At 39.1% G+C, this 25127-nt stretch overlaps 1 protein-coding gene across 5 annotated transcripts; it reads left to right on the top strand.

Annotated features, from left to right (window-relative positions):
* The first annotated feature begins 664 nt into the window (after positions 1-664).
* Positions 665-25124, top strand: LOC123311145 (inner centromere protein). 5 transcript variants are annotated; one of them, XM_044894939.1, is made up of 9 exons: positions 665-823; positions 1350-1412; positions 21180-21349; positions 21404-21589; positions 21818-21964; positions 22092-22232; positions 22467-22619; positions 23386-23538; positions 23787-25124. In XM_044894939.1, exons 2-9 carry the CDS (start codon positions 1376-1378, stop codon positions 23859-23861), a joined length of 1062 nt encoding a protein of 353 aa, XP_044750874.1. In that variant the 5' UTR covers positions 665-823; positions 1350-1375; the 3' UTR covers positions 23862-25124. The 5 variants fall into 5 exon arrangements, with proteins under 5 accessions (XP_044750874.1, XP_044750877.1, XP_044750876.1 ...); XM_044894938.1 differs by lacking the exons at positions 665-823; positions 1350-1412 and adding exons at positions 8723-8848; positions 17780-17857; XM_044894940.1 differs by lacking the exons at positions 665-823; positions 1350-1412; positions 22467-22619 and adding exons at positions 8715-8848; positions 17780-17857.
* Positions 25125-25127: the final 3 nt, after the last annotated feature.

Below are 25127 nucleotides of genomic sequence, written 5' to 3'. Positions count from 1 at the left end.
TTTTCACTTCTAAAAGAATTACGAAGGTGAATATGATTGAATAAAAAATAAACATTTCGAATCGTTAGATTGTATCCGTTGAAAAAACGATTCGAGGGAGACTCCCAGCAGTCCCAGGCGAAATTCTTGTATGGAATCAACTCAACATTTCCATTTTCGACTTCGTTCCATAAAAGGTAAAACCAAGTTCATCTGAAGTACAATCATGAACGACCGTTGCCAGGACCCACCTATAACGACTTCCGGTTGAGCCAAAAATCATCACCCACTCATAAAATGGTAATAGAAAATAATGAATAAGACGATACTATCCGTATCCCGATATAATTACAAATTGGAAAAGTTCACGAAAGTTCAAGTAGTGACGAAAATGTCCAAATACAAGGTTAGGTAATTTGAAAATTATGTTGCCATATTGCAATGCGTTGCTACCGCGTCTTTCATTAAAACGCGATTTGACCTTTCTCACTTTCCATTATTCGCTCCAGGACCGTTGAGATGATTCATCTTAAGAGTTGTTTATAAATAAATTCACTAACGTCTTTGTTCTAAATTTGAATTTGGTGGTTAAAAGTGTTTGAATACCGGTCGACCAATCGCGTACTCTCAATTCAAAAAATGCACCAATGACAAGTAGGCCTTCCCCGTTGTGAGTCTGACAGACGTTTATGTCAGATGTTTATAAAAGAACTAACTGGTGGGACTTCGTTCTCAAACTATTCATCTTCCAGAACCAGCCCAATATATGGGAGATACGTTTTAAAAGTGTGCTTAGTCCTTTCTGAGTGATAGTTTTCATTTGAGTTTCCTATAATTCGAGCTGGTAAGTCCTGACACTTTTTGGTCCAAGAGAACAGGTTAACTAACGTTTTTTTTTTTTACTTGACGATCACAAGATGTCAGATAGTACTCTTATCGAAATGAGACTTCGATCTGGAAGCATTTCACTGTCTCAGCATCCATTGCAATTCACATAAATATATTATGCATACTTTTTTTAAATTCAAGCATGAAATGCAACAGGTGTAGCCCCCTATATATTCGTATTTCTTTGAAAAAAGAGACAAGTTCAATAGTTCTTCTTTCGTTATTTTCGATTTTACGTATTGAAACACTATGATGTGTATTTTGAATGTTTTCATTTATCTTCCATTATCATTTAACCCTTTTATAGATTATGACTTTTCTTCAATATTTCAGGCTTGAAACATATTTTCATCCTAAAAATACCTAGGTACATTAGGGTCGATATGCTGCAAGACGCGGATGCATAACACCTTTTTAGAAGTTAATTAATATTTCAACAATAACTCGAATATTCCTTTATTTCTCCCTTGTATTCCTTACAGGTGATTCTTCTAGAAATTCGACTACAATGGCTGATGTTATGAATGTATCCTCTCCTTTGGAATGTAAGTATTCTAGGCTTTCACAGGTGCACTTAAAAATTTTCACTATCCTCACGAATGATTCCTTGAATTTTATCGGGATATTCATAACAATAGGTGAACATCTCTGGAAAAAAAATACCAGGCGATGATAATTCTTATCAATTGCAAGATATGAATTCAAAGGCTTAATATTAATAAGTGTCTTTCCCATGGTGATATATTTTATGTATAATAAGTCGTTGTTGATTGTGGAAAATTTATTGTCGACTGTCTGATTCAATGTGCTTTTGGAAATATACTTTTATTCGCTTTACATTTAACTTCATAAAATACGTTTTGAAATTGAGCTCTGGTGGAATTTTTCAAATAGAGCCTTAAAAGTCTTTCAGATTTAATTTTGCGTTATGATCATGTTATTAGATTTTCCCGAACCAATACAACTTGCCAAAGTACAGAAAAACCATTCAAGCAAGTGATTGATGGATCCATACCGAATTGTTTCCAAATGTACAATTCATTGTTGAGGATTTACTAAATAACGCGTTATTGTGACAAATTGTGATCGATGAACATACATTTGATGCGTTTGAATTGCTGAATTCAGAGTGAAATCGAATGAACGATGGAGCAATCAAATTTTCATGACCCAGACTACATCGATCAGGCTAAGAATATGTTAAAGAAAAATTTCAAGTTAAAATCGATATATATGTGGAAGAGTTGATAGCCGAACCTTCGAATTTTAATCGTGCATTGCTAAAATTATACTTGGGCAGTAACTTTTAAGTAGTGAAAATTCAAAGTTTGTGTTAGGGTAAGTACATCAGTTTTCCTTAATCCAAATATACAATAGCTCTCATGACGCAATGATCTCTCGACCTATCTCTGTTGTAAAATTATATCCTTGTTTAAATTTTGATTTGGAAAGTAAGTGTTGGATTATTTCTGTCGGGAAACGATACTGGTAAATGTTAACTTCTCGCATGGTTCGCATTTGTTCTGTTGGAGAGATAACCGAAGCTGTTTTGTCCATATACGTGTGACCAACTACCGTAGCAGTTCTTTTGTCCGGGCCCTGAATGTTGCCCAGGCCCCAGATCGTGTCTCTGAACCTTCGAATGGGTAATAGGAGCAATTGTAAATGGAATGAAGGCGGAAACTATGGTGTGTGTTACCACTATCATCGACAAGGATGGTAACCAGGCTTGTAGTTTAGGTCAGTGCCGGAAAACTGTTTTATATCTTTATGCGATCTAACTGGTGTTCTCGACAACGATTGAACTCGAATAAAGGTCTATCCATTTCTGGCACCAGAAGTTGAAGATGTGGATCTCGTGCGTTTCTTTTTATCCACTCTGTATAAACATTTGTATTGCTTCACGGATGACAAAGACGGCAGCGTTGCTCTTGAAACTACTAGAAGTTGACTGAATATTTGATCGTGGCCTCCTTCGCATCAATTGTATTGAACGATTTTTTTACCGCCCACCTTTAACTTCCAGACACTGCACCCGAGTCGGGTTATTGAACGTTGAAATACACGTAGAGATTCATTTAAGAGTAGGTATATGTCCTCGTTTTACTACTAACGGTTATTTCTCCATAGTCTGTCTAAGGTTTTCCATGTTCCATCTATTTTGTGCGTTCTGTTGGAATCTTGGACTGGCATAGTTTGTGGAATAAAATTAGGAGCATTAGGTATATATATCTGTCAATTTTAACGTGACTTTCCAGCGGGGTGATCTTTCTAAACGTGTCGAAACCTTATTATAGTCTAATACCTTGGGAGTAAGACAGGTGGATGCGTTAAAAATTGGCAGTATTTTCGCTGATCGAAAGACCGTTATCATCAGATCTGGCGAACTCATTTCCTCTCTGGCTAGAATCTAGATCGATCAACAATCAACACAAAAGGTGAACTCTCATCGAAACGGAGTAGACAATCAGGGTCAGAGCGTTACCGTCAAGGCAACCCTTTATTGGGACACTGTGTAAGAGCGAGGAGTGAGACGAGAGATATACGGACGCATATGGAAACCGTATATCCCGACAACCTTGACTATCCCGTTCAAGATTTTTTTTCGAGCGTATACCTGAAACTAGAGGTGGGAGTTCTAGTTCACTCAGAGGATATAGTTCACTAGTTCTCGTTCACGAAGGTGAATAGTTCACATGAATCGTTCACTAGTTCACAATCGTTCACTTCCATTATGAATCATGGAACGATTGACGGTTATTGGTATGCTATGAATTAGTGATATGCAGTCGTTCTTTCATGTCTGGAACTGGACTTACGTTGAATTGAAACTGAACTCTGATATGGGTTAACGGGTTTCACGAGATAACAAGTGGAAGTGTACATTATTTCAAGCCTTATGCTTTTTGCTGGGTTCTGGGATTTTTTTCGAGAATAAAAGAAAAAAGATCAATAAAACGAAATATATTGAGGTCAATAGTTATAAAATAAAAAATACAGTGAGATTCGATGAACTTTTTAGGGTGAGGGAGATACGAAAACGTTGCGAACTCATCGATCGTTTCTGTCATTCAGGGAACGAGTGAACTATACTTCGAACTATTCGTGAACTAGTTCCTTTCGTTCCTTACACGGAATAGTTCAATTGAACTAGTTCGTTCACGAACTACACACCTCTACCTGAAACGTTTGTAACCGTCGAGACTACGGGCGAACGATGAAACGGAAATAGATGGGGTGCGATGCTACAATTTGGTTTAACGAGTAATAAACTGTTGGAATAGAGTCTTCGACATATTCGAACCTTAATTTATACCAGCGAGTTACTAACTTATGAACGAATAAGTGAAAATAACATTCTACTATCTGAATAGCCTCATCTTCAAATTAGTCACATAAATTGCATGATAGCATTTCTGCCCCCCAATCTCCAATTTCAATCCCCTTTATGGCAGCGCTAATCACCCTGTTTTGTCGAGTGTCCCTTTCACATTTCACCAGACTGCAAGTTTCAGCTACGATTTCCACCATTAATTTTCCCTTGCACTTGGAGGGATGTATTACACGATGGAAATTCGTATCCGGGATTACTTCCGACGCAATAAATTCCATTTCCCCGAAGACGACAATGAAACGATAAGCCATCACTGTTGTGAATTATGATACGACGATGGGTTGTGGTTTATTAGCTCTAACACGTTGCTCATCCGATGCGATCATAATGCGTTTTCGATCTTGTCACTGCCTGTTTGAGATTTTTACCAAGAAATTTTATTGAGGAGATGGTCCAGGAAAAACAACGTTATTTTTCGTTAATCAAGCATTTCTGTTTCCTCTTATTTTCAGATAAGAGCGAATGATGCGTTTTTGAAAGGTTTAATTGCTAGATCATAATCTAGGAATTCTGGAACTTTGAATTCGAATCATTTCAATTTTATTAATCATATTCGATAGCCATTCGACGGCACATGGAGTTATAGAGCTATAAGTCCTGACCTATACTACTGCAAGACGAACATCGATAAACAGAGACACTAAATTTATATCAGGGTCGTTCACATCTCACGACTCGAGATGGATACCAGCACCAGCTCGAAGAAAGGCCCTGATTAATTGCGCACAAGCTCTTGAAATTATTTCCTTGGTGTGACTCATTCCCGGACTTTTTGTCTTGCCTGCATCGCGATACAAAAGGGTGTAATCAAGGATGCTCGTTGGCTGCCAGACGGAGTTGCTCGACCAAAAAGACTGTCACATTTACTGAATTCCGTATGAGATGTAGATGTAGATCGCGAAAAAGCGAAAAGAGGACATGATTTCTGGTGGGATGTACAAAATTTTTAGCCTACTATAGAACCAAACAAAATTTCAATGTAAAAATATTTTATTACTCAACATATTCTCCTCTTAATTGGATACATTTATTACAGCGAACCTGCAACGTCTCTAGACCTTTTAGAAAAAATGTTTCTTCTTGCTCTGCAAATCAGATCTCCACGGCTTATATCACCTTCTCGTTGGAAGAAAATATAAGACCTTTAAACCTTTTTTTCAGTTTAGGAAAGAGATGATAGTCGGATGGAGCCAAATCTGGTGAATAAGGGGGGTGTCCTAGTAATTCAAACCCTAAATCAAGAATTTTATGCATGGCAACATGAGATTTGTGTGCAGGGGCGTTGTCCTGCAAAAACAAAACACCTTTGGATAGCTCTCCGCGTCTTTTCTCCTCAATTTTTTTCCATACAGTGGTCAGTGATGTCGAATAGTAATCTCCGGTTATTGTTCTACCCTTATACAAGAAATCAATCATGATTACTCCATGGCAATGCCAAAAAACTGAAGCAAGAACTTTTCCAGTAGAATTTTGGACACGAAACTTCTTAGGTCTTGGAGAACCAGTGTGCTGCCATTCCATCGATTGTTGCCTTGTTTCTGGATCGTAGAAATGTACCCAAGTCTTATCCACAGTAACAACTCCGTTTAAGAAGTTTTTTCTAAAAAAATCTTGAAGAACTTGAGGCAAACAGACTGAAGTGTTCTAAATCAACAGTATTCTTTCATCCTCCTGTGTTGAAGAGTGAAAATACCAACATAGAGTAATTCTAAAAATAATAAACCAATGTTCCAAATTAGCACAAGCATTTTTCAAACATTACAGCCGCAGATGGTCCACCTGTACGATTGAAGTGAACGGGAAACATCCGAAATCCTCCGCAGACTGCATGGCTGAGCCTCTACGTCCCCAAAACCTCGAGGGAATTTCCCAGCGGATCCTCCCCCGCGTTAATAGACCAAAAAAGGGACCTATCAGTTTTACGATCGCCCAGATGCGTTACTTCTTCCCTCTGCGTCGCGCCAGGACGAGGCGAGGGACTACTGCGTGAGCAAGACGCCGCCGTCGCGACGCTCTGCCGTTCCCATCCGCGACGCCTGCCCGTATCGATTCCATGAGCCGCTCCGATCCTGCATAGGCAGTGCTGTACTCGGGACGGTTTTCCCCACCTGTGAACACGGTCAATTTGTCGACCGGTGGTGAGTCATCGCGGGTTGGCGGCTTCTTGTTCGTTGATCGATTGGGGAAATGTAGGTCGCGGCTCTGGAAGGCCCCTTTGCCTCGCCGAGATGGCGTTTTGAGAAAGGAAAGGTCCATCTGATTCTCGAAACATCCCAATTCAGACTTTTCTGAAAACAAGCCACCTTTGGACAGCTCTCCGCGTCTTCTCTCTTAAATTTTTTCTCGTAGTGTGGTCAGTGATGTCGAATAGTAATCTCCGGTTATTGTTCTACCCTCATCCAAAAATTCAATCATGATTACTCCATGGCAATCCCAAAAAACTGAAGCAAGAACTTTTCCAGCAGATTTTTGGACACGAAACTTCTTAGGTCTTGGAGAACCAGAGTGTCGCCATTCCATCGATTGTTGCTTTGTTTCTGGATCATAGAAATGTACCCAAGTCTCATCCATAGTAACAATTTGGTTTAAGAAGTCTACATCGTTTTCAAATCGAGCACAGATCGAATACGATGCTTCTACCCTTGCACACTTTTGGTCAACATTCGAACATTTGGGGATTCATTTTGCAGCAATTTTTCTCATGTCAAAGTTGACGTGAACTATATGATGAACGCGTTCGTATAAAATATTCAGTGCTTCAGATATCCGTTTTAGCCCAATTCGACGGTCTGATAAAATCATGTCTTGAACTGCATCGATATTTTCGGGGACTGACACAGAAACTGGCCTTCCCGATCGGTCATCATCTTTAATGGGAAATTTAGCTCTTTTGAAGCTTGCAGTCCAATTTTTCACGGTCGCATACGAAGGACATTGATCACCAAGTGTATCAAGCATATCTTCGTAAATCTGCTCACCTCTTAGCCCTTCTAAATACAGGTACTCAATGATGGCTCGATATTCCAATTTTTCGATTTTCACAATTTCGGTGGACATCTTCTTTTGGTTTACTTTTCTGACCTCAAACTTTACACTGACACTTCTTATGAACTATTGCTCGTTGCTATGGTAACGCAATAGTTTTGTATGCATGGAAATGGTCTAGGCTAACTAGATATCAATACATCCTCGTATATTAATATAAAGATATTTCCTTGAAAGAAAGGTTAGGTTAGGTTAGGTTAGGTATACATCCTCGTATATTAATATAGGGAACTCTAACGATTTGTCAAAATCAGCTAAGCATTCGCAGTCGTGGGGCACACAAGCTTTTCCCTCCATTGATTCGCATGCTGTTTTGGTCGAGTATTGTGTTTTGTGCATGTTTTTGGATAAAATGTTCTTCCCTACGTTAGATTAGAGTGATTAGACTATAACTTTCTAAGAAATGCCTCTTTACACTGATAATAAAAAGCTTTGTGTGCCCCACGGCAACGAACGGTCAGCTGATTTTGACAAATCGTTAGAGTACCCTATAAAGATATTTCCTTGAAAGAAAGATTAATAGTGCTCTTTCAATTGTACCAACTAATGCCGGTATATGAGCTCCATATATTATTTTATTATTATCTTAACTCAATACTCTCAATAATCTTGGATTAGGTTAACCCTTCGACGATTGCGTAGTATTTGACGTTAAAAAGCATTCAACCTCATCTTAGTAAATGCCATACTAGGGTTTGGGTTTTTTAATAGTGAAAGAAGTATTAATGGAAGGATATTGTATGGGTTGATCGTCAGAAATCCAGCAGATATCTAATTGACAGTGACTTCAGAAACCCACATTAAATCAACGACGGTTTATCCATTCGTTAAAGTTTTAGATTTTTAGAATCGATAGCTAAATGATAGTTATTGAACGAGCTCAGGCATAAAACATGGGAAAAGTTCCCATTTTTGATGACCCCATACACCAGAAGGGGCTCCATGTTTTGCACGCAATGGTATGTTTTTGGTCTCTGCATTTTTGCCGAATCTTCAGTATTTTCCGCCATATTATGAATAAAAAATGAGATTTTGGTTGGGCAGTGGATCATCCTCATAGCAATGAACTTCACCTATGTTTTTTCTGGACGATATGAATTTTTGTTCATCGTCGACAATTCGTCAAAAAAAAAACCTTCCGTCACATCCCGTAAAATCAATCCCCGTCATTCCGGTCGCCCCCTGGCAACAAGCAGCGCGCCACCGTTACGACGCCGCCGTCCCCGCAGCGCGCCGTCTCCGTCGGCGTACCACACCTGTGCGCGTCTCGACGCCGACCGTCGTCGTCCGCCACTGCCGTAACGTCCGCCTCAGAACGCATCCGACCACAGCCGCCGCCGTCGCGCCTCAAACCGGTCGTCAATTTTTTTTCACGTCGGTTCGCGATCCCGGGCGAACGCAGCCCCCCCGACAGAGTTTCGAGCGTTTTCGTCGTCTTCAGGAGTGCGAAACACAAGGCCGCCGACATGCTGATCGGATTGGTGAGGGAATCGGTGATGCAGTGCTTCTGCCATACGTGCAGGGCACCCATCGCCGCGGTCCGTAAGTATTAAGCCTTGCTGCTGTTTCAGGAGAAGGTTGCTGTTTGGTGAAAGGCTGATGTTGGAGGGTTGGACCCGGCGACAGATGTTGCGAAGGGTTCCTGGGTGTGTTTCCTCCTTTTATCCCCTTTCGAGGCTTCTTAGTATTCCTACGAGTCTATTCACTCCACCCAAATATGTTTTCCTAGAAAATGTTCTATAAAAGAGCCCATTTTGCTTCATCAGTCAACTCAGCAGTTTTCCAATCAAATTTCCTTGATTCCCACTGAGGTTTCCTTCCAAATTCTTCACGTCAATTCAATTCCAAAGAGGCCTGTATGTTTAAAAGTCGATTTTCTTAAAATACCAGCTGTTCAAGACTTTTATTGTACAGATACCGGCAGTCGTTAACAAGGAATACTTCTGGCTTTTGGTATTGCTGTCCTGTTTCCGTTTTCCAAATTCAAAATTCACCATCTGTTCATGTTGCTCATGGGCAATTCAAATTAGGACCCGTACTCCAGAGAACCCAGTTTGTTTTTCCAGAGGAATAAGAGAATTGAGTGTTCTGCAAAAGCCGGCTGACTCAAAACGCATGTCATGGTAGCGGCCAGAAAATGTATCGGTTGCTTTGTCTACGATGACGTTCCGACCACGGAACTACCACCCTGTTCTCGTACACATTGGCGGGTGAAGTTTTATGGTTTGTCAATATCTGTCGGTGAATTGACTGGATGAAGAAGGGGATCAGGATGGTCGGAGCTTGGGAATTATTCATTATTTGAGTTTTTAGCTGCGATTCGATCTAATTTTCACATCCAATGATAGTTTTGTATTGTCTGATTTTAGTTTATTTTGTTCCTGTTTGATATTCTGTTGAAATTTTATCCATATTATCACTTTGAAGACGATTCGTCATTGGATCTTCTCTAGAGATTTGATGATCTTCCATAAGTCAGGTTAGGTAAAAAGAACACTTTTTCTCTAAACGATTTTTTCCAATTCTGCTCGGTTGAAAAGATACAGGCTGTTGAAAATCCTTAAAAAATTAATTTTCAGTTATATCTCACAAACAATTTTATCGAATGGAATGATTTTCAGTTGTTCATTGATGTGATGAATCTTCTCCAAACACCAAATTTCACCTAAATCTTCCAGTTTATTCATTATGACCATTAAATACCATAAAAATAACAGAAATTCAACGAATTCGACTCTTGAAAAGTTAAACGCTCACTGAACATTTGACCATTTTGGAAAATAAAACTATTCTCCAAACTTTCTCGTATAATGCGCCGTTTTCGGGTAATTTGATATTAAAAAATGAAAAATTTCGAAATTCTAAAAATTGGGTACTTTGCCTGAGTGCAACTCTGCTCAGAAGATCCACAGAATCAACCTGAAAACATAACACATAACAGATGTGTAATGTCATAGATTTCGCTTGTTATTCTGAAGGAAATTTTGTTGTCATTAAAGTGTTCTATGTTTGTTAACCTGGCAGAAAAATATCGTTTGAATGTTCAGAATGAAATGGTAACTTTTGCACGAAATGAAATAAACAATGATAATAATGATTACATTATTAATAAAACAGAGCTAATATGGGTAGTTGCATAGTGAACTCGTTATTTTTATCGAAAATAAAATACGAATCAAGAGAAGAATATTCAATATTTATGGCCAACGACATTGCAGTAAGCCAGTAATTTATTGAAAAACTGAGTTTATGCTTGTTTTCTACTATAGAGTAGCTTATTTCGAAGGTCAGATTTCCAGGGGTGGCATAGCTCATAATAAAAAATTAAAATGCCTATATCTTTGTATCTATGCAGAATCGGAAAAAATGGTAAAGGAAATAAGTGTTTCTTTTAACCTCAAGAATCACCCCAAACACTTTTAATATTCTTCCATTTTACAGTGGTTCCTGAAAACATGCATTTTTCATTTTGAAATTAAATTTTTTACACTATTTGTTATACCATTAATTCAGGGAGACACGGATGTTTTAGCCTTTGTTTTATTCTTCTAATTTGTTGGTGTTTAATGAGTTGTTCATTGCATTGTACCAGGTATAAGATGCGAGGTCTATCCCACCTGAGACAAAATCAGAATTTCACGAAACAGCAATCTCTACCTAACACCTCTCGAAATATTCGTACAAAAATTGTATTCGGATGCCACGAATGAGTCGCAAATCGTTAAAGTTACATTAATTACATCGAAGTAACCGTTTTAACGCGGCGTCCTTGAAAGTTCCTTATCGATCCTTGGCCAGTAAGAACCGGCAGAGTCGGAAATATTCAAGAGAACCAAGAGAAGAGAAGTTGAAACATTCAGACTGGCGAAGTGGCAATTCATTATTTATGGAGCACCGGAATGGGGCCTTCTCCACGTCGATCGAAAGAAAAAAAAATGGGAGAACGGGAGGAATTGGGGTTGTAGGGGAATAATTCGCTTTATGTGTTTGTTGTGTCGAGGCTGTACGATTGGGGTGTGTTTGATAAAGTGCCTCGGAAGAAATCTAGCTAGGGGGGTGCGTTAATGACAAAACGATCGGTTAAGGTCGGAACGGTTTCTTGGACGAAGAAATTGGGGATAAATATGTATGAACTTACTCCCTTCTTTGTGTTTTTATCATTTCCAATAATAAAAACACCCCTCACAGTTGTTCTAGTCTCGATTATATCAGAAAAGTCACTATACTATAGTTGCGAACACACTACACTGAATCGTTGTCAAAAAATGGTGTGGATCTTCCATATAACATTTTTCTTTGTTCGAGCAGCCCCTAAGACACAGGCCCCTAAAGAAGGGACTCAATTTCATTTCTATCAGTTTTCTGGTTTCTAAGAAGAAAATTGTTTTTCTGGTGCTGCATGTGTCTAATGAAACCACCTCATTTTTTCGAAACTTTTCATTAACACCCCGTACAAATACGACTAACGAATAGTAGCTTCAAATAATCTGTCGGAAAAACCTCCTTTCCTTGAATATCGTGTTTGAGAGACCATCATTTGGTGACTCATCCAATAATACCTACAATTTTTATCATTATCAAGGATTACGATCCCACTTATATGGAATGTCACCTAATTGTCTGCCTCATTATTTACTGAAACTTTCACATTATAATATCCCACAAACACGAGATTTACTCTCAAAGAGGTGAAAGCAAATGAAATTGTTGAATATACTTTTATGATAGGTTTATTATACGTCAAGAGAATTGAAAGAAAATTCGGAAAATATATGTATACATCAAGGTCCGTTGCTTATTTGTCCTATTTAATGGGTAAGGTTACTATCCCAGCGATGATTCATACTCTTGATATTCATATTAAAACCCATACAGAAGTAAATTGCGTTGTTTATTGTTCGAGTTTCCTTCACGCGATGAAAAACTGAGTTGGAATTTTGTAGGTAATGCTGTAAGCCTGGAAAAGACCAAGAGTCCGAGAAAATTTTGATTTTTGACGTTCACCAAACGCAAATGTGAACAAATCCAAGTCAATTTGAACAAACTAATGATTGTGGGGTTAAAATCTCGTGGACAGGGTGAATCATACTGGTAAATCGCTTTGTACAAAATGGCGAATGCGCAGGTAACAACTGATATATTTTTTTTCATTCGATGTCAAATAGAAAACAGATCAAGTTTTCATTTCTCTCGTTCTGTTTCACCCACTCACGAAGGTTGTTATTAAGGCTGTAAATTCTGACATTTCAGCACAATCCAGTGCTTGGATTCAGGTTCAAATTGTTTGAGGATATGAAGTAAAGTTTTAGACACTTCTTGCATCTCGCAGATTTCGTCAGAGCGTTTCCCTTCCGATTTCGAAAGTGCTTAGTGTCAAACGAACTACAGCTGGTAAATCATATTAAATATCTTCAAGAATGGCTTTCGCGGATATCGAAATGCATCGACAGTGAAGAAAATACTTCGAAAAAGTATAAATGAATGTTTCCGAACTTGGCGGAAAGTAACTCTTCGAAAGGGGGTATCTGCCTGTAATGAAACCAGAAGAACCATCGGTAACCCTTCGAAATTCCATCATATCATCCGCGGAAACCTGTCCGGTTGCGATTGATCCCGGAATTTCCTCAAGACTCCCGGAATAATTCATATCAAAATTCAATTAGCCGTCTCTCCGGGCACCTCATTGCTGGATGGCGTCAGAAAACAACTCGGCGAAGCTAAGAGAAAGCGCCGATATGGGGGGCTGTTGGAGCGGGGTCGAAAGGGCATCGGGATAATCAAATTTACTCCAACGAGGGATCTAAACGCCGTCTGCCCCCGGTTCCACGAGGCGAGAGTCCAAATTTAATTGGGTCGGGCTCTTTACGTTTCCTCGGACGTTTAAAGGGGAATTTTAACGTTTATTTCGACCGAATAGATTGCGATGAAGCCGCCTACATTGCCGGTTAAAGTTGTTCCTACTGCTCCTGTTCGTGTAATCGGAATTCCGGCAGGAGATTTTCTTTCTAGAGCTAATTACGTCAATGGGAGGGGAGGAGGAAATCTGGGTGAACCAGAAATCGAGTGGAACTATTTATAAGTATTTTTCTATACCAAAGAAAGGCTTCTGCTCTTGACAGTCAGAAAGCATCTATAATAGGGTGTATTTCATTACGTGTACCTATCTTTTTTTGCCGAATAGGAGACTATATCGATCCTGCATTCCCCAGAGCCAGTTCCTGTCGTGGTTTTTGAACCATTTGTGAACCATTTAATGTCGTTCCTCAATAGGACTGATGGATTCCTGTTCCAAGGACACCATTTCACAGCTCGTTGAATGGTTTCCCTGACAAATTCGAAAATACATGTCTGAAGGCCTATCGCAATTCTTTCAAGGATTATGGTATACGAATTGACCCATCATTTCGTGTTTTTTCGCAATCTTCACCTTCATGAACTGACAAACTAGTAAAGAGGATTTTTAGATGTTATGGCAGTGCCGAAGAAAACTCAACGCATTGGGCAAGAATGGCAAGGTGTGCTTAGTCTGGGTATCAGAAGAAATGAAGAGTCCAGACACCAGGAATGGAGAACAACTTCATTGGTCCAGACCTTCCTGCGGTAAGAATCCCTGGATCTTAGCAAGATGGTTCTACACCATCTTAATGGATTCCTTAGAGAGCTTTGTCGCTTCAGGAAGCACCTAATGAGGATGGAACTAGCAGAAACTGACGATTCTGTGGGTAGGGGGAAACTTCGGAGCATCTGTTGTCGGAATACCTTGCTATTGCTAGCCAACGCAGGAAAAATGTTGGACAAGTAACTTGTAGGAGTGGGTAAGTTACCTCCCTGAAGTCTCCCAGATACTGGAGTTCATTAGAACTCGAGGGCTAGCTGTGGACTTTGTAATGGCTAGAACGGCTCTGGTGAGGGGAGTAATAGACCTTAAAGTCGCACTGCAATGAAACCCCCCAGAGGACAGTTGAACACACAAGCATAATTTCGACATTTCCTCTTCAAAGAGGCTCTCAAATGTGCCTCATCGGGGAAACGTAAATCGTTCATCATCCCTAAGACGAATATAGAAATTTTCCGGTCACGAAGCTGATCAATCACGCCCACAGCTCATCATTCTGGAAACCTCGCTTTATATGTAGCCCACGAGCCGGTTCAAGGGTTCTAACATCGATGACCCGTAAAATGGAAATCGTGCTGTTATCTTGGAATTGAGAACACAGCGACGATGGAGTCCGGCGGATGCAAAATGCGACGGGACGACTCTACGAAGACAGGGGCGGCTCTGAATCAGAGACGGATTATCTGAAAATCTCGTACAAGAATCCAGGGACATCGTATCGCTGGAAAATGAAGGGAGGGTCTCGAAAACGATCCTCCTTTATCGGATTATTCCCATAAAGCCTTCAAAATGACATTTTGAAGACTGCGGAGCACCATTTCAAGATATTTGGGGAATATATTCATTTTTTTGAGCAGCGTTGACACAGTTCAGTACGTGAACAGGCGACCGCCCTGGCTGTGAATTCGCCCAGAAGCCTCCGCCGCGTTTTCAATGTCATTCTCGCGAATGCGGGCGTCGCGACGGCCGTATAAATCGTCGTTGGAGAGGATGCCCGGACGCGAGGGTTTATTGCCCCTCTGCGTCACGGCGGCGTCGTTCAGACTGGCGAGCTCTCGGGCACGCTAACCCGGAGCCCCGGAATACCCGAATGAACTTTCATCCCCCTTTTCCCGATGACTCATCGCCGTTCCGCCAGACCCCCGGAGCCGGCAGACCGGGTTCCGCATCGTGGAAACAGCTCGGACGTTAAAATTCGATTCGATCATCTTCGTATTTCAGAATTTCGTCACTTGAGAACTATAGAGTAATTCGGGGCAACTGTGCGCACTTTTGCCTTTCAAGCCATACCCTGTTTCAAATGTTGAAGCTAGGAAAATTAAAACATATTCATAAGATAGAGAATTTTCTAATCTATAAAAAAACATCAAAAAGCAAACAAACAAAAACGTTTTCTTTACGCAAAAAAGAATTTAATAGAGAAAGTCGGAGTGCGTTCACATGCCCCGTATTGCGGGTAAGTGTGCGCACCCTCACGGGGTAAGTGAACGCATTGCTTAGTGAACCACACAATCAAAACAAATTACAAAATAGTGTCATCAAAATGTTACAATATGAGAGAAATACTGTTTATTGTCAATACAGAAGCGCCTTTTTACAAGCAGTGCATTATTGTTCGTGCCACAATTCTTGGTGAACACAACACTTGATACATTCCCCTGTGGGTGGCTCTTCATATTTTTCTGAACAAATAGGACAATATTGATCGAGTCTTAACCAAGAAAATCAACAATGTCATAATTTATTCCTCACTGAACTAATGACCATATAATGAATCTATGCGCACACTTACCCGCGCACACTTTCCCCAGTAAGCCAAAATTTGAATTGACGTTCTTATAGAGTTGAGCAGCTAAGAGAACCTAAAATTTTTTATTATATATTTAGATTAATATGCCCATGATCGAATAAAATATTGTTTAACACTGAGGGACTCGGAACTTGGACCTGGCAGAATATGCAGAGATGCTAAAAATTAACAAGAAAACTAGTGAATTTGATTGATTGCAAATAAAAAGTTAAAGAAACGTGGCACGGCGCACTCCTATGAAAAACTAATATGGCGATTCTGCGCCCTTGCTTCACCCAAAAGAACCCCTCTTTCATACATTGCATAGTCGAGATATACGCACTGCGCACACCTACCCTCTGCGCTCAGTTACCCCGAATGACTCTACTCCGTTCACTTTTATAGAAGCGCTCGGTTGGCAATGGAAATTTGACGCATTCCACGACGCATAGTAGGAAAATGGAGTTGAGCATTGTGTTTATCGAAATTCGTTGGGAAGTCCCATAAATTCCCCATTTCTAGGTTTTCCCCCATTTGAATACGTTTCACAAGGTATCGAATTCGAGCTGCAGTCATTCGATACGCCCTGGCTATCGCACGATACAACTGCGCTACCACGGTGGAACGAACGGTGAAATTCAATCGAAAATCACACCCCATTCGTCGACGTATTTTCGTATAAAGACCTTGGTCGTGATGGCGATTGATTTTCGCCGTTTTCGATATTGTGTTCGACTGATCGAGTTTATCGGTATGTTTCGGATCGGCTGGAGATGGTTACGGTTAGCTGAGCACTGCGAGGCTTGAGGAAATCCACTGGTAGGCCAGGTGTACAGGGTGGGTGAAATTCGTTGTCTACTGAGGGGATCTGGAGAACTATGAGAGCTAGAAGGAAACGGGTGACATATTTTCGAGCTCTTTTTCGGAGAAACAAAGAGTGGTGAAAACCGTAGCCTCCTACGATTCTTCCTTTTTGAGTTATTAGCACAGAATGAGATTTTGACGATTTCGAAAAGTTGTCATAACTTTTTGGTCTTTGAAGTTACAGATCTGAAACTTGTCAGTAGATTCTACGTATAAAAGTGCCTGTAGAAGGTTCAAGTTTCAGATCTGTAACTTCATAGACAAAAAAGTTATGAGAACTTTCCGAAATCGTCAAAATCTCATTTTTTGCTGGTAACTCAGAAACGAAGACTCGTAGGAGGCTACGGTTTTCACCATTCTTTGCTTCTCTGAAAAAGAGCTCGGAAAGGTGTCAACCGTTTTATTCTAGCTCTTATAGTTCTTGAGATCCCCTCAGTAGACATCGAATTTTGCCCACCCTGTACAAGTACCTACAAGAAAGAATTTCTGGAGAAGGGAAAAAACTGGAAGAGAAACACCGTGTATCTGGATCTTAGATCTTAGCTACAACTGGAATATGCTACCAATTCATTGATTACAACCTCACTTTTTTCGAACTGACATGGATTTGTTTATACATGTACTTGTGGTGGATGAACGTCAAAAATCTCAATTTTTCCGGCTTTTCTTGGTATTTTCCGATCGGGCTCCAGGGTTTAGAGTTGAAGCTTAGTACAGCCTGATTATTCGACGTAAGTTTGGGTTTTTACCGCGGCCGGCGTGATGCACTGGTTTATATAAATAGAGAGACTTACGAACCCTCTGATTCTGCTAATTTTCTCCTATTAGTTCTCCCACTCGATGCTTACGAAATTAGTATATACCGACGATAATTCCCTGGCAAGGGTTGATGGACTTTGCCGAAGAAGAAAACGCCCCAAATTTCACTAAAGGGTTTATATTTACCAATAATGGATGAAAAACGTGTCCATTCATCGTATTTTTCTACTTTTTTGCTATATTGTTTGGAAGTGGAAAATTTTAAACGTTTCAGAAAGTTCTAAAAGTTCAACTTCACTTCTAAAAGCTACTTACAGCAACAGTATTGGGTTAAACTTCGATAGATTAATGTACCTACGGGATATTTTCATCGCAAACCGATACCACTCATTCGTGGTTCATCTCTGGTGAAACCCAAATCGGATAAGAAACGGATATTTTTCAGCAAGCAGAAGGAACTTTCCCATAACAAAGGTTAAGACGAAACCTAGAACTTCTCAGCCCAAACGGGTCCAATTCATCAGTAAGTATTTCACCTTAGAAAATATAGACTAGTTTTTTTTTTACTGTTTTTTTGTAGAGTTTCAATAAAATTTTTGGTTAGTTATATTTTCTTTTTTTCGTTCATTAATTTAAATTGTTCCTCTGTCTCTGTTCCCATGTTTTCATTCACAGGTCTACTGGAGTATTGTTGAAATGTTGATAAATAACTTCCGCCTCATTTTATCCATCCGGGATCAATCTACTGGAGATATTTCATCGAATTTTCCAGCGCATTCTCGGCGCAAGTCAGTCGAATCCGCTGTGGACCCGACTGACGGGTTCCGGGCCCCATTTTATGGACAATTTCTTGTCGTCTCATAAAACTGACCAAGACGTCGTCTCCGAGCGATGGACCAAGTTCAACGCCCCTCCCAGATGGTCGATATTTTCCCTCTTCCAATCGAATTTACCCCCTCGGCTCGTTACTAAATTACTAACGGAATGACATGGGATGGAATGACCGGGATATACATCGATTTTCTGCCCACATCATTGGTGGGCTTAATCGTCAATAAAAAACATTGCTTATTTATCTCCTGGTATTGATTTCATGAAATCTCCAGATCACTGAAGGAAAACTGAAATCTGTTTTTTCAATCCAGGATACATGTGATCTCAAAGCTCCGGAATGGAACCTGTTGATTCCAATCTCACTGCCTTCCTTTTTCCCTTTCGCTTGGGGCTGATGGAGGTATAATTGCTTTGAGAACAAAGGGTCATTCGCTCCTCATTTTTTCCTGGAGGATGTTTCCCGAAATAGAACTCGGAATCAAGAGCCTTCAGAGGCAGCTGTATTTTCAAGGCCTACTGTGGGGGACTGACTGATTTGGAAAGATGTAGTCCCTTAACTGGAAAATTGCAGCTCATAAGTTACGAGATAATAATCAGAATATAAGATTTCCGTTTGAATGATCGGTTGAAGACTTTGAAAACAAATAATTGCACATTTTTGGGTTCTTATCTAGAGGAATTTATCGATAAGAGTCTCTCTTGTGTCCCGTTTCCAATTTTATTCAATCTTGTTCAGAAATATTTCGATCTCACAAATTTTTAGACCAACTCATTTATGTGATATATTAAAGTGGGGAAATTTGTGAAATCCTACCATGACAAAATCAATTTCCCTTCCTACCATGGACATGGGTCGATACAAACCAGACCATATGACTAGCCGACCTATTGTGTCTACAAAACTCTGGCGGAAATCAATTATTACAACCATGAAATTCTAGTAACACGCAACATCGAATCTCTTTGTCAATGCGCTTTGGCCTTCAACTACCTACTCTTCTGTTTTTCATTTTCTGAAGGTTAAAGTATCCCCTTGATCTGTAAATATAAATTAAGAACCTCATGAAAGATGTCCCGGTGAACATGATAGTTGATTTTCCCTAAATTAGCGATTTTTTACACAAATGCCTGAAAGAAATTTCGAAGCAAAAACCTATTTCTTTCTAAAATTGTTGAAGGGGTTACCACCTCTCTTAGAGGAATGATCACACACCCACGAATTTGCTACTGTCTCCCCCACCAAGATAAAAATTGACCTTTCTCATCGTCGTTTTCCGGAAAATATCATACTCGAGAAAATGTTCGACTGGACTGTTCTATGGGGGCCACCCTGTAAATTATAGAGATTGAGAAGGTACCCGATAGTTCAGTTCGTATTTCCTGCTAGACACCCTGCATTTATTGACCAGGAGATGGACTGAAAAACGCCAATTCATTGTGAAGGAGGAAAACAACCGCATTCGAACGAGCTGAAACTGGAATCCGTCCAATAACCCGCCCAGTTTTCCGGCCCGATCTGAAAACACCCAGGAAAACTCACATCACCGCAGTCGATGACGTCACGCAGACCGGGCCGCCTCAGGGTAGCACGATGAGCTGGGGGAGGTTTAAGCAATTGGACAAAAAACATGGATGCATCGTTATTCTGGTATATAGAGTAAAAAGTATTTCAAATTACTCAGCTTTTCATGTAGGTATACATTTATGCATAAAGGATGAGTGTGTGATAAACCCCCTACAGTGGTAGTTGCATTTTCAAATGGCAGTCCTAACTTTTTGTGCCAGAGATGTATAGGCCTGTTGAGGATGGTTTGGTTATTGATGGGATTGAATAGAATTACTGAAAAATTTCATAAACTGTTGGCGACATGCTGGCGGTTGAATTTGTACCAATCTACTAATAATAAAAATGACGAAAACAACAGGATTTGGTTTACAATTTTCCTTCCCATTCCTAATGGGCGAAAGACATGCATCGCAAGAAAGGGGAGCAGTCGACATGAGGGAAATACGACACTCATGGGGACAAATTACGGTTTCCTACTCCCTTTTGTGGTTCGTAAAAAACCGATGAAAATATACGACCCTCAAATGATTCAGTTGGGATCTTAGACTTCGCTAATCCCCCATTGATCCTTCAGCACTGCTGACTAAATTCGCTACTGTAACTATGGAACAGTTTAAGAAGGGAACTCAAATAATTTCAACATGAAAAATGTTTCTCTTCGTTCATCCTAATCAACTTCAAAACTGTTCGAATCGAAGAAGCTTTGAATTTTGCCATCACTGGATTGGAAAACGATAATTCAACAATTCTATTGCAGAATGATTCATTGTAGACAATTAATTGGAAGAAATTCGAGCAAGTCCTTGGCAGTTTTTCGTCAGAAGGTGATTTTTCGAAAAAAAAAACGTCGGGATCTCTAAAATCTCGAATAACTCGAATACCCATCCAGTGTATCTACGAGTGCCAAAAAGAATAGGTATTCGAGTCCAATATCTTCGGTGATCTCCAGGCCCTGAGATGAAGGCCTCCGGCTTGTGCAATCTCCTTCATCCCCATTTTTATCTCGCAGTTCTAGCCGTCTGCCCGGACTAATATCCGGTTCCCGTGACGTCACAGCAGCGTCGCGTCGGCAGTGAGAGTCTTTCGGCAGGAGAAAATCGAATCGGGATAGGCTCTCCTTGACACGGCTGTGTATCTATCCTTGCCCTCTAGGCCCCCCTGTGCCGATATCGATCTTGTACTCGGAACATTGTTAGGAAAGGCACTAGATGGGATTCTGGAGATCGTAAGGAATATATAGGATTCCAGATCGGATGTTGGATGATGAAAAACCCTTGAAAATTTTTTGTTTATGATTATATGTTATATTTTGTTTCTAAGTGTCTTTATGAACTTATTTTATTTGCTCTGTTTGCTTTTATTTCTGAAGCACGCCTTGTTTGATTGCATATACAGGGACGCCATATCCTTCTTCAAGATTCCCAATCGTTTTTTCTTCTTTCAGCAACCGAAGTGAGGTGTCAAGAAAAAACAAGGGGCGGATTAAAATACGAGGTAATCTTAGGCGAACCAGAAGTGAAGGCCACGCCGCCCAAGAAAGAAGTATCTCCAAAATCTAGTCTTTCTTACGAAGATATCGAAGAGAAACTCAAGGCTGCCGAAGAACGTAGACAGGTAGCTATTTCACGAATGTGAGATTAAAAAAATCTCATTTTTTTCGATCTGCAGCAAATAGAATCCAACAAAATCGCCGTGTTAGCTGCGAAGATGCAGAAAATCGAGGAAGCTTCCCGCAAAAAGGACGAACAGACCACACAGTTTATATCACAAACCAAAGAGGCTTTGGAGCAGAAGATGGAAACACATACGGAGAAACGCGAGGCTTATATTACCGATTTGAAAACCAAACTGAAGGTAAAAATGGGTTATTTTCGACCACGACATGCAGAAATATCCATCTAATCTCATGAGAATACAGTGTGGATGGCCTATTAGACGTTTATAGCTAACTAATCAAAATTTTGCTCTGAAAATTGCATGTTGGAGTCTTCAACTATGAACTTCCTCCCTAAAATATTCTGATTAGTTTTCTATAAACGTTTCCCTCGTTAGAAAAGCTCAATTCGTTTCCTATTTTCACAGGATCATATTGAAAGTGTAGAAAAAACCAGACAGTCTCTAGATCAACAAACCGAAGAAGTTAGGTTGGCCATGGAGGAGAAACTATCTACTGCGAACGCCCTGCGAGATGAGAACCTCAAGAAGATGCTCGAACGCCTGAAGGAACACGTGAGTTCGGATCGTTTTTCTTTTCGTTTAGTCTCGAGGTGTCTTGCTTCACCACCTTTTTTTGTAATTTTTCGTTGTTCATTCGTTGTCACGCATGCATGTTCATATCGCTGCTTGTGATGCGCAGGAGGAACAGGTCCAAAAAGTGAGAACTAGCAATACGCAAAAACTACAACAGCTCCAGACCACCGTACAGGAGAAGCTGGAGTTGGCGCAAACCAGGAGGGAACAGTTGGAGCAGGAACAGAAGGAGAAGTTGAGGAATTACGTGAGTTTTCATCATTTCGCGTCGCATGAATAGCTTTCATAGCTAGACATAGTTCCAGAAATGTGTCTGCATGATGTTGGAAGGGTCGAACATAGTTTCAGTATATCTAGATTAGAAAAAAATTCCGAGGTTCTTCCTTGACCAACGTCAACACATTTCACAAGAATTATTTTAGCTATTTTTAACATACTAATCATCAATTTAGTTCTTAACGTGCATGGTTTGCTTATTTAGAATAATCGAACGTTAGAACTGAAGCAGGCGATAGAATCTACTATGGAAGTTAAGAAAACCGAAGCTTCGGCCCAAATAGAGAGTAAATTAACGGCTGCTGAGCAGAATAGGGAGAAAGAAATTCTTCGAAAACTAGAGGCAGTCAAAAAATATGTAATTATGAATTTTTCCATCATCATTCGTAAAAATCGAGACTTTCGTAGATTTTTCCATTTGGTGAATCTCCCCCGATTTCTATTCGAGGTTTTTTTCAGTTAACTGTTCACACAACTTTCAGATTCGATAGAACGTTAATCTTCAGAATTAATTTTATAATAAGAGTCGACGAGAAACAGTAACGTACTAGGATTCTGAGTTGAATAATTACTAACCAAAGCATGAAAATTTTTCCTTCTTTTTCCACCATCAACAAGTGGTCAATAATATTGCACATTATAATAAAGATTTGAATGATTTCAGAGCAGTCAATCAATAATGAGGCTTATTTTTACTCACTGTAAATATCACTTTCTTCAATAGTATTATCTATTGTTAAATTTGTATTGGTTTTGGTGGAGGTTAGCAATAAATTAGTGAAGCATTCTGTAGCGACTAATTCATAATGAAATTAGTTTTTCGTAGTATAGTAGAGATTCGTATTCATCAGATTATTGATAATTTTGATTATATAATTCCAAAATTGATCATTTCTGATGGGTAATTCTTTTCTCTTAAGAAACCAAATCCGATAAAATCAACTTTTTTTTTTCATAGGTCAGAATACGCGGGTTTTCAAAATTCAAATTGTCATACTTGTTCATATTCTCATTTTCAGTCCGTCTAGACACTCTTAGAGGAATCTCGAAAGTCAGATTTGTTATCATCTACTTTTGTTACCACATTCATCCTTTTATTTTGTTTTCTATGTATATTTCTACAGAACGAACGTATGGTAGAGGTAAAAACAACTGTTGAGAACGCGGAGGAGAGCAGAAAGACTGAAAAAGTTACAAAAATAGAGAACAAACTATCGATAGCCGAGCAGAACAGGGAGAAGGAAATCCAAAAGAAATTAGAGATTGCGAAAAAATATGTAGGTATCACTATGGATTCATTTTCATCATTGATCAGATTTAGGGATCATTCACTGTTGAATGTATCTATCACCTGCATGCTTAAATGGATAAGTAAACGATCTTTCTCATAAGATTTCTTGAAGGATAGGGAAATGGTTCAGAATGGTTTCTCTTGAAAGCAAAAGGAATCAAATCAAATTTTTCGTTCTGAATAATTAAGTATTGAACGACGAAGTGCGTTGCTCAATTGAACATTTTTTTTCAGGAGAAGAGAGCCGAAGCCGTGCGTCAGAATAAAGCGAATATTCTTGCTAACAAGGAAAATCCATCAAGTGGTTAAATGTCCAGAAGCGTAGTGAATTTATTATATTTAACATATAGAAATACGGAGATTGAGGAGGTAATTCATGTGGATAAATCGACAGAATGATTCGTACTTCAGTCTTGGTATTTTTATATTCAAGATTCAAAATATCGTTCAGGAGGATATTCTGTAGTTGGGTTCTTCTCTTGAAAGTATTGCTTTTAGACTGATAAATTATGTGATTTCTTTTAACATTTTATTTTATCTTTTTCTCTAATGTATTCCTATTAATAATATTACATGATGCTCACACAAAACTTACTTAAATTCATTTTAAAAATATAGCTGAAGGGATATTGAATTATCAGACTTTCAAGGTAAGTCAAAAACTAATTTAAGAATAAAATACCAATAAATGTGTATACAAAATTCATATACTTTTTTGGAAACGACCAGCTAGCTTTAGCAATTTGTGTGGAATAGGATATCGAGGATCTTAATGCACATTTTTGATGAAAAGAATTTCCATATTTTTTTATTCGATATTTTAAATTGTAAGTGAGTAGAGTGAATCTGTTTATGTTGTATTGTGTATCATTATAGTCTTCAAAACCGTTACAAAATTGTGTCTGAAGATTCTTAGGATAATGTTTTTCAACGTGATAACCTTTTGAAGTGAACGTAGGAATTCTGGAATCATTATTTGGAATGAATACTCTTTTGAATGAAAGTTTGCAGTATTTATTGGAAGCATATTTTGTTCAAAATTGTGTTGTACGGTAATATTTAGTGGTTATTACGTTGAAATAATTGAGGACGAGAAGAAAATCAATGTGAGATTTTTGTGCTTCACTAATCAGAGAAAGGGCTTGCCCATATCATTAAATAAAAAAATGCCTCGTCTGCCTTGTAAGTGATTGCTGAAAGATTGTATGTTTGTAAAAATTTATGCTTAGCGGCAGTTTAGTTCTTCCAGTTTATTCTGTTCATTGCACTCTGAAATGTTTTTATCAAAGTTTTCGAACAGAACATACTTGAAATACTAGACAGGCTTCTGTGATCAAATGTTGGGATATCTATAATGAATTTATAAAGCGATGAATTTGCTGAAATTATATAAAACAGTGTTCGTGTAGTGTTCAAGCAAAGTTATCACCTTACGTTTTATAATATTATTAACCCTTTTTTTGCATTAATGTTTGATATTTTTAACAAGTTTGTATTTATATTTTATTTTACTGAAAAATAGGATAGTGATGTTTCTTTCACCAATGTTGCTTAATAAAAAATACTAAACCACCA

The sequence above is a fragment of the Coccinella septempunctata genome, chromosome 4 (genome assembly GCF_907165205.1).
Source record: "Coccinella septempunctata chromosome 4, icCocSept1.1, whole genome shotgun sequence".
Lineage (NCBI taxonomy): Eukaryota > Metazoa > Arthropoda > Insecta > Coleoptera > Coccinellidae > Coccinella > Coccinella septempunctata.
Note: the sequence above shows the minus strand (reverse complement) of the source record. Positions and strands in the feature narration are given on the sequence as shown.